General features: G+C 40.0%; 1 protein-coding gene across 3 annotated transcripts in view; it reads right to left on the reverse strand.

The window, feature by feature from the left end:
• Positions 1–10,158, reverse strand: part of lhfpl4a (LHFPL tetraspan subfamily member 4a) — a 31,091-nt gene extending 20,933 nt beyond the window's left edge. For all 3 annotated transcript variants that reach the window (XM_017479179.3, XM_017479177.3, XM_047158580.2), the window contains exon 1: positions 8,842–10,158. In XM_017479179.3, coding sequence (XP_017334668.1) covers positions 8,842–9,247 — 406 coding nt within the window. In that variant the 5' untranslated portion in view covers positions 9,248–10,158. The remainder of the gene's footprint in view (positions 1–8,841) is intronic.
• Between the last annotated feature and the right edge of the window lie 1,012 nt (positions 10,159–11,170).

Consider the following 11,170-nt stretch of genomic DNA (forward strand, 5'->3'; position numbering starts at 1 on the left):
AGATGAGCTCAATATAGTGAATGGATCAAATCATTTACAATTTATAGCTAGTGTGTGTGTGTGTGTGTGTGTGTGTGTGTGTGTGTGTGTGTGTGTGTGTAATGCTTTGTATCCAACTGGCATCCTAAAACGGGTCTCATCAATATGTAGAGTCAATACTCTAGTTATCAGTATGCTATACGAGCAGGAGATGAGGGAAGCTGAAGTGGGATGCAACATGCTGTATTAATTCAATGTGAAGCCTAATTCATAAGTCCTTTGTCGTGTTTACTTATGTATTCAATCCATGCTTCTAGTTGGGCATTTGGAGAGTAAGTGCTGTTGGTGAATGAGCTTGGGCTGCTTTGGAGTATCTGGCTGTTGGTTAAATATACAAGTATTTACATTTACAATATAAGCCTTTTGTACTGTAGGGTCAAACAGTCCTGAGCATTTCCACATAAACACAGTCAAGCACGGAATGCTTTCAAACTATGTTTTTTTCTTTTTCTTTGATTAGATAAACATGCTTAGTGCTCAATGTGAAGTTGCCCAAGACTCAAGATGCTTCTCATTTCTTTCTTTTTTTGTCTTTTTACCCCATTTTTTCTCACTTTGGTCATTTTAGCCAATTCCCAGGTTCATCATCCGGGGCTGAGTCCAGATTCTTCTCCATCAAAAAAAAGTAAAAACATACTTCTAAATAGACAGCTTCCATGCATTTTTTTCTTGCATGTGAGGGCTATTTGCTTAAAAAATGTTTAAAATTAGATAAAAAGTTGGAATTAACATAAAACTTGCCTCAGGTGTTATCACTGTTTGCAAGATTACCAGAGTTATAAAATATGAAACTTTTTATCTATCTAAGAAGAGACTAGGCTAGTTTGGTGTCTCTAGCTGCTACAGTGCCATTCCAAGTACGTTATCTGTCATTATGCTCTGCTCATATCAAGTTCATATAAATTAGAACTCATACAGACATTTACACACCTTGTTTTCCTGCTCGACATGAGAGGATGTTAGTGTTTCAGTTTCAACCCATTTACTGGTTAAATAAATAAAAATAAATAAATAAATCCATTTTTCCCATCACACTAACTGACTGTGTGAGCTAGCGTTTGGCAGAATTGAGAAACTGTCAGCCAATAAGACACGAGTATTTCCACATATTTTCCTGTAAACCCTGTCTGATTGGTCTTGTCTCCATTCACTGAAGATAAAATTACAACACCACTGTCTTCGTTTGTCGCCGTCACAACGTACAGTTACGTAGTGACAAACTGCTCCAAGTGGAGAATTATTTTGGGCTAAAGAAGAAATTTTCATGGTTACAGCCCCCAATGCACAGGCCAGGTTACACCTCTGCCAAGTCCCACCTACTAGCTAACCCTCTCCTATAACAGGATAGCTACCAAACAGGGATGGTGAAGGCTAAATCATTACTTCTTCCAAGACACGTGAAACCAGCCTTCATATCCTTTCAAACGCATACTCATGCTGCATCACAGGGCACATATGTGTTTCCACATATATGAGCTAACAGACATCTACAATTTGTTAGTGTCAGGGGAGAAAGATTATGCCATCCGTCTCACCTAGAGCCCACATGAAAAAATACTATAGTATTTTAGAGTACATTTACAATAGAAAATATAGTAGAATCCCTGTAGTAAATACTATAGTGTTTTTGAACTAGTAAAGATACTATAGTAAATTGCAGTGATATGTGGTAATTTGTTGTGGCTATTCTCCTATAGCTTTTGTGGTAACTCTACGATAGTAATATACATACATATATATATATATATATATATATATATATATATATATATATATATATATATATATATATATACAGTCATAACTGTAGTAAATTTTCAACAACTGTACTATAATGTACTACAATATGTGTGACAAACTTCACAGCACAGGTGAATGTTGTAAACGTTTGTAGTGCATTATAATGAGCACTAGAACACACTGTAGTATCCCATAGCATTCTATAGTAACTTTAATATTTAAAACAATGTTCACTATAGTCATTTATACAGTATGCTGTAGTAAAACAAATTATTAATAAAGTGTAGTAAATACTATAATATACTAGAGTATACCACAATCTACTACAGTTTATTGTAGTAAATTCTAAATTATACTACAGTATTTACTACAGTTTATCAATTCACTATAGTTAATACTACAGTATGCTGTAATATATATTAGCAAAGTGTAGTAAATACTATAATATATTACATATACTACAATTTATTACAGTTTACCATAGTAAATACTAAAGTATGCTACAGTAATATGGGAGAGCACGGCCAATTTTGCTCTGTGGGACTTCCGGCCATGGATGGGCATGGTGTTGTCGAGATTCAAACATGCAATTATAAACAGAGAGCTTTTCTATTGCTCCACTGGGGAGTATCTTCTCATTTCTTTAATTACGTTTCCTTGTTTATTTATCCTGGTTCCCGTTATTGCATTTTAGCTCCTCCCTCTGAGGACCCGAGGAAAGTATGCAAGGAAAGAAACAGCCACCTGAACAGGAAGTAGATGAGGATGGATTTAACACTGAGTTTGATAAAAAAAAAAGTGAGTGCAGGAGAATAAGGATGGCTGTGGAAAGGAAGGAGAGGAGGTTATGTATGAGAGCAAAGCAATGCAGATACAGTTCGGTATCACAAAGCTGATTAAACTATCATCACCATCAAAGCTGAAAGCATTAAATCTACATCCAATCCTATTACACACACTGCCTCTGTCAGTGCCGCACCCCTCTTCAGCTGCATGAATACTATTCATTTTAACTAGATGACCTCTATGACACAAACCTCAGATACATTCTATTCAGTGGTCTATCATATGTGTGTGTATCTGTAGTCAGGCGTTCAGTCAGTGTGATTTGTGCTATCTTCCCCATCCCCTTGTGATCCCTGCAGTATGGAGCTCATCTGCTGCTGATGCTATCTTTGCATGCAGCAGTGTGGAATTGGTAGAAGCTTAGCCTCTAAAGGAGAAAGGAGGATTATGGGTAAGAAAGCTGGGAGATCCAACTAAAGGGGAGAAGCTCTACAGCGCCTTCAATTTAGCCAGAACATATTTCAGCGAAGCAATCAAAAGTAAATGAGTGTATTTGTCACTTACACACTGGCTAATGATGTCTTTTATTCCTGCTTTATTGAATGTAAACTGATGAATTCTCTCCCTCTATCTCTCTCACACACATATACACACACACATAGTACAGGCCTCAGTGGAGAAGTCTTTGAACAAATCAGGCTGCTGGCTATTGTTGAGCTCATAACCTTATGATGAATGTTTCAGTAAAGAGCTTTCACAGTGCCCACCTTTCTTTCTGATTTTCAATCTCCAATTTTAATCTCCAGATCAGTGTCTTAATTATGTGGACAAACTCATAATGATCTTACTTCACATTTTCAATACAAGTGATGTTGTATTTTCTTTATTTTAAACTGCACATTTGCGCATGATTTATTCAAAACTAGAAGGTGAAAAATCAAGAACACAAATTGTTTTAGATTGTCTTTATTGCTTACTGCCTTTATCAGCCTGACCAGTGCTAAACACCAAAGATGGTAACAAGCTACATATGGTAATCAGAAGATGGGTGTAAAAAAAAATACAGTGCCTTTCAGTAATTTTGGCACCCTTGGTGAGCAAAGAAAGCTCTGAAAATTTGTCTTTATTGTTTAATCTTTTGAACAGAAAGGTTCAAACAATTCACAAAAATACTCTGCTCTCATGGATATCAAACAATTGGAAATAAAACACAGGTTTATATGAAAAAAAATCTTTGTAAAATATAGGTGTGAATACATATGAGAAAAATATATTTGAAGTATATTCCCACTGATATTTACTTTTTCTAGTACACCTGGTTGACTAGGAACAGGAAATTGTTCAACCATGACTTTCTGTTTCACAGGAGTATAAATATGAGGTAACACACAAACCAAATTTCAAGAAAAAAGCCTCTGCTCTAATCCAAAAACAAACTCAAGCATCTTCAGTTTGCCAGACACTACTGGAACTTCAAATGGGATCGGGTTCTAGGGTCAGATGAAACCAAAATAGAGCTTTTTGGCAATAAACACCGGAGGTGGTTTTGCTGCACACAGAGAGGTAGCCATATGGAAAAGTACCTCATGCCCACGGTTAAATATGGTGGTGGCTCTTTAATGTTTTGGCGCTGTTTTTCAGACATTGATGTCTGGAGAGGAGTCCTGGGGGTCAGATAGCATTCCATTTCGTCCTAAAGGTCTTTAGTGGGGTTGAGGTCAGGGCTCTGTGCAGGCCACTAAAGTTCTTCCACTCGAACCTTCCATGTCTTCATGGAGCTCACTTTGTGCACAGGGGCATTGTCATGCTGGAACATGTTTGGGCCTCTTAGTTCTAGTGAAGGCAAACTGTAATGCTACAGCGTACAAAGACATTATATACAACTTTGTGCTTCCAACTATGCGGCAACAGTTTGGGGAAGAACCGAATATGGGTGTCATGGTTAGGTGTACACAAACGTTTGGACATACAGTGTAACTGTTACTGCATGGGCTCAAACCTGACAGCACTATTTAGGCTACACAATATCACAATGTGGGTGAGTAACATTTCTCTCATTGGTACTTTTTTAATATTTAACAGTAGCAACTTTGTAGGATTTTACACTAACATTCAATATATAACCGTTCAGTTAATCAGACAAGGCTGCAGGGGGGGGGGGGCACTCCCCTAACTACCCTTTTTTGGTATGTATAAGAAAAAGGATTCTGACATACCAGAAGAGGTGTGTGTTTCAGCAAGTGGGTTCAGTCATCATTCTCATACATCAAAATGATCAGGGCTATTATATAATATTTAGAATCCAACAACACTAATAACTCAGTCTTGGGATGACACGAAGAGTTTATGATAACCATACCATTCCATATCATGGCTTCTGGTATTCAGTATGACAGTAGACATGCCTCAAAAAAACACCATCTGTTGCCTAACTGGAGAACTGACTCCACTCTACTCAGTCTGTGATAGTTTACAGATAGATCTCGTCCAAGTCAGATTGCCAGCTAGCTTATGGGTATTTTCTCTACAGTAGGCAATCTATGTTGACTGAAGATAAATACATACTGTTAGCTGTCTATTGCTGTGGAATGCTGAGGTTGCCTAAGATGAGGTTTCACAACAAATCAGAGCTTTAATGTATCCCATGGTTAATGCCACTACTGACTTCCTTTTTCAGTCCTCATGCAATATATGTATACTCACACATGCACTTTTGACTGTTTTGTTTGTGTTTATATTTGAAGTATTATTTTGTTTGCTTATCTGGTCACTGACCTGCAATGGATATGTTCCTGTTCTTTACAATTATGGAAAGAAATCAGAGAGAAAGGGATCTTGAGCTTGGCATCTGGTTGCTTTCAAAACCTGCTGTCAACGTTTCAGAGAAAGTGTCAGCGATGCAGTTTTTGCTCCTTACCCAGTAAATCTGGCTCATCTGTGTTGAGCTCAGGGCTTACAGCTGATCATAGTACACGGGGGTGTCATGTGGCAGTTTTTTTTTTTTTTTTGAGAGTACGGCCTGCATCCCAACCCACACCACACACACACACACACACACACACACACACACACACACACACACACACACACACACTAGTCCTTAATGTATTTATTCAAGTGTGTATAAAGTATTATTTTCTGTCTCTAGGTTACAAACTCTACATCTACTTTTTAAAATATTTAAATAAATAAAATACTCATCGGGATCATTGCATTTTGTACTATAATTATTAATAGACTGTATTACATGTTTTGCCATCCAGGAACACTTGTACAATTTCTCTATGCTAGGTATAGGCAGTATGTTAAAATGTAGGCTAACAAATGCCTTGTAAATAATGTGGTATTCACCTGTTAGCGGAATGTTAGCCTATAGCCCTTGTACATACCAGATATTTAGAATATGACATTCCTGAGCTTTTTATATTGTAAACTATGACATTCCTGATCTTCTGTGAATTGCCCTCTGTGTGCATAAGAAAACGCATAAGATGTACCACAAGACGTTTGTATTAATACTCAGTTTTCACATTGATAATGACCCGTGTTATTTTATAGTGTAGAGAAATTGATGACATTGACAACTCTGGGACAGTATGAAAAATTTATGATAACTGTACCACCCAATATCATGGATGCTGGTATATAACAGTATAAGTGCCTCAATAAAGAAATAAAAAAGCCTCTTTGTGTTTATATTTAAAATAATATTTCATTTGCTTACTTGGTCACTGGCCTGTAGTGGATATGTTTGTGTTCTTTAGCATTAAGGAAAGAAATGACAAAGAATGGATCTTGCACTTGGCATCTGGTTGCTTTCAAAGTGATGATAATTTCAAAAGTCCCAAACCATATTCAGTCATTCATTCAATAATTTCACTGTACTCTAATGAATGTCCATCCATTCATCCATTTTCCATATAACTTATCCTACTACAGATAATTTAGAGATGCCAATCAGCCTACAACGCATGTCTTTTGACAGGGAAGGAAACCGGAGTACCCGGAGGAAACCCTCGAAGCATGGGGATAACTGTGCAAACTACACACAGAGGGCAGAGGCAGGATTCGAATCCCCAACCCCTGAGATGCGAGGCAAACATGCTAATCACTAAGTCACTGTGCTCGCCTGTAATTTATGTATATATGACAAATAAAGGTTTAATTCATTCATGCATGCATGCATTCATCTTTAATAACTGTTCAGAGTTAAGATGGATTCAGGGAGCAGGATCCTGTCCTGGGAACACTGGGTGCGAGGTAGGAATTCATCCTGAATGGGATGCTAGTCCATCACATTTACACACTCATTCACACATAGGGGCAATTTAGATTTGCCAATCCATCTACTATCACGTTTTGGGCACATGTGAGGAAAGGCACAATGGAGGAAGAGCATAGCGCAGCTCATGTTACCAAATGGGTTTTTGTGAACTTTTGTCATGTACCCCACTTTTATATCACTTCCAGGACAGAGTGTCTCTGACGCTGAACGAGAGAGATCAGAGAGTGGAAGCATACAGAGATATTAAGCAGTTTTTGGATCATGGAATCACAAAGGAAGTCAAAGAATAAGCTAAAATTGTACATAACTGTTTTGAAGCCCCTTAAGGCACATTCCAACCCCCTGATATTAGCAGCGTAAATGTTAACGGAAATGTCATGTTATTCATGCCTTTTAAAAGTGAAAGATCTTTGCAAAGACGATAAGTGTGAGCGCTAAAAGTAGCAGGGCAAGCAAACTGAGCCGATGTTACTGAGCATAAGGAAAACAAGGCGCTAACACAGCACTAATACACACACATAAATACAGCCATGCCCATTGCCTATATAAACCACACACACAACCTTTGCCTCAGCTTAAACATAAACCATAAACACCATCTAAGCCTTTAAACATGAGAATATGAATAGAAATCAGAATAGATGAGGAGGAACTGAGAGAGTGTTAGATATTCACTAACTGCCACTTTATGAGGGACACCTGTACACCTGCGCATTCATACAGTTATCTAATCAGCCAATCATATGGCAGCAGCACAATGCAAAAAATCATGCAGATACAGGTCAAGAGCTTCAGTTAATGTTCACATTATGGGGTGCAGGTGTTCCTAGTAAAGTGAGTGAGTGTATGTAGGAGAGAGAGAGAGACAGAGAGAGAGAGAGAGAGAGAGAGAGAGAGAGAGAGAGAGAGAGAGAGAGAGAGAGAGAGAGAGATGTTGCAATGCCTTTAAAGGCCATGTTAATGTAAGCATCTCATTTCAAATAAACAAATACAATGACCTTTCTGAAGGGAAAAAGCATTAGAAAAAAACATAAAGGTCATGTCTGAATGAAAGTGCAAGAGGAATTTGACCTGAAATGAGAAGAAGCAACAATCACACTATTTCATGACTCAGAAGTTGCAGTCCTTGGTTTCTACCATACGTCGGAAGTGCCCTCCTCTTTACATAACGGCTATGTTCTCTGTTGCAAAAAAATCCTCTCTTTTCAGTATGAAAGTGCCATCATGCGTTATTATAATACACAGCATCTGTATGACTGTGTGTGCGCATTCGTGTGTAATCACAAGAGTTCTTCTTATTCACTAACCCCTTAATCCAGCAGAGGAAGCATCACTGTTCTGTGTATTACCACGCTGCATCACTAACAGATTAAAGTAAATCAGCTTTAAGAACCAATTAATTTACACTTTTTTTTTTCTCATTAGCTGAAGGTGTGTATGATTATGTGTTATTAGCACAGGCTTCAACACATTTAACATTCTGGCATTTAATGAGTGTATGTGTGGTATCATGCACCTGCCTATATAATTGCTGTAAGGTTGTAAAATAACATTTAGGTTAGTAACCTTAATCACTGCATGTAAATCTGGCAGAACAGCAAGCATGTAGCAACACAGTTGACATATTTCATTTTAAATGACATAGGCTACATCAGTTCCTGTTCATTCATTATGGTATGCATAAATCAGAGCCTGTTGATGCAGTGTGGCATGCAGGAAAGGTTGATTTACGGTGCGGAAAATAGATTAAACAAATTTTCCACAAGACAAGATACTCTGTAAACTATAGTATCTAAGATACAGGTTTTAAATGTGATAAAGTGTGGCAGAAAAGGCCATTTAAGAAACCATACACAAACCTTAAAACACATTTCACATTACCCACCGATCATCAGACTGCATCGTAGTCCACATCATAGCATCTATAAAAATAAAAATAATTAACAAAAAAAAAAAAAAGCCTATAAAGAACAGAAAAGAGAACTCCTCACCGCAGAGCAGCTGCATCCAGGCGCACGTCTTGTACACGGTGGCGGTGTTGCAGAAGAAGAAAAGCGCCATGCAGGCGATGCAGCTCAGGATGAGCACCATGGAGAGCAGCACGAAGAAAAAGGCGGCCTTGAAGGCGCCTGATGGCATGGAGCTTAAATCGGAGAACGTGCCCCGGCAGCTGAGCTCTCGGTTCGAGCTTCCCTCACCCATGCAGTAGTGGAAGAGGCCGAAGTAGCCGGCGTACGGCGTGTTTACGCTGTCGCCTATCCAGTAAGGCTGGATGAACACCACCACGTTGATGATGGCGAAACAGATAGTAAAGATGGCCCACAGCACGCCGATGGCCCGCGAGTTGCGCATGTAGTTGTCGTGATAGATCTTGGAGGCTTCTTGCGAAGGCAGCATGATTTAATGTTCCTTGTTCTCTCACTCTCTCTCTCTCTCTCTCTCTCTCCCTCTCTCTCTCTCTCCCTCTCTCTCTCCCTCTTCAGCACTGGGTTTTCCACCTCTGATGCGTTCTCCTCTACGTCTATATCTCCCCCTATCTGCCCTGCTGGGTTCCCTCAAAAATGCAGGGGGCCGAAGACAACCGACAAAACGGATAAGATCACAATTATAGTCAAGATCCGATTCATAAACTTTGCTTGATCGTATTTCGGACGTTGTCCTACATCACACCTGATCATCAAATGGTGATAGGAGGGTAATTCAGTGGAGCCCGGTGAGGTGGAAAAATGAACAAAATAAAATATATCCCAGTCCAACTCCTCTCCTCCTCCTCCGCTTTCCGTGTAAAGAAGCAGCTCAAGCGACAGAATACAAAAAACAAACAAACAAACAAACCGACAGGATTTTGTCGTATTTGGTCGGCGATCAGAGCAGTCTGTGTATTAATGCTGTACCTGTATCCGCGTTGGTTCCCATCAGCTCTGTCGAGATGCGGTGATTGAGGCTGGGCAGGTTTACACTGCACGGCAGCGCTCGTGCCAGGCGTCGCTCATTCTCACGCTCACACAACGACGATAACGACCTACAAACCGAAGGTGACGCCTCCGCTCGCGAGATATAACGACTCGAGTGAGCGAAGAATGGCGCGATATACACACAGAGGATGCCAGAAATCCGCTTCGGTGATGCTCCCTCCCCCCCACACACAGCTATCCCCCCGTTTTCCCGTTGCCTCCTCCTTCTCCTGTGTCTCTCCAGCGCGCGCTCACAGTCACCGGGACGGCGCGCGCACTCTCTTGGTATTGCAGAAATTTGACAAGTCCAGCGTCAAACTGGTCACCCTAGTAAGAAGATATTTGGTATTAAATGTAATGCACACTTTGACCCTACTTATTTTGTCTTACTGTTTTTGTACTACATATCATTCTTTCATGGATTTATTACGTAAGAAAGAAATGTATTTATTGCAATTCGTGCTGTAGGAATCTGACTTTTATTCATGGGGAATATTTGCAAAACATTTCATAAGCTCTATGCTACAATCCCACTTTTTTATATTGAATTTGCTTGTTCAGAAAGGCTGTGACAAGATTATGAGTTTCAGTGAGACACCATCCATGCTGTGCGGTGACATGAATACAATGACCACATACACCTTCAATGTACGTATATGGGGACTTTCAACTGTGTAGCTGTCTCTGTAGTCCGTGAAGGCATGTTCTCTAGGAACTGGGCAGTATGCTGGATCCAGATGATGCTGTGCCTATTCATGAGAAAGTCCTGTACCTCCTATAAGTTATAGTTCACTCCCCTCTCACCGAGATGCAGGAGCTTAGCAATCTGGCTAACGTAGCAAGCTCAACAGTGAGCTGAGCTATACTGAGGTAGCCCACTCAACAACATTAGCTATAGGTTTAACTTTGGGGACTTAAACAGACTTTGTGGAATATGGTGGAATGGATAGAAACCCAACTCTGGCCACTGTACGCATGTTAGCGCAGTCCACTGGTGAAGGTACTGTAGAGATATGAGGACTCCTCAACCACGCTAATATCCAGACGTCCATCCATCCATTTTCTATACCACTTACTGGGTCGTGGGGAACCTGGAGCCTATCCCAGGGAGCATCAGGCACAAGGCTGGGTACACTCTGGATGAGTTCACACACCGGCCACTTTGGACATGCCAATCAGCCTACCATGCATATCTTTGGACTGGGGAGGAAACCGAAATACCTGGAGGAAAGGGAGCAACCCACAGCAAAGGGAGAACATGCAAACTCCGCAAACTCTGCAAACAGTGTCGCAGTGGGAATCGAACCCCCAGCCTTGGAGGTGTGAGTCGAATATGCTAACCACTAAGCCACCGTTCGCCCAGTCC

The sequence above is a fragment of the Ictalurus punctatus genome, chromosome 11, assembly GCF_001660625.3.
Source record: "Ictalurus punctatus breed USDA103 chromosome 11, Coco_2.0, whole genome shotgun sequence".
Classification (NCBI taxonomy): Eukaryota; Metazoa; Chordata; class Actinopteri; order Siluriformes; family Ictaluridae; genus Ictalurus; species Ictalurus punctatus.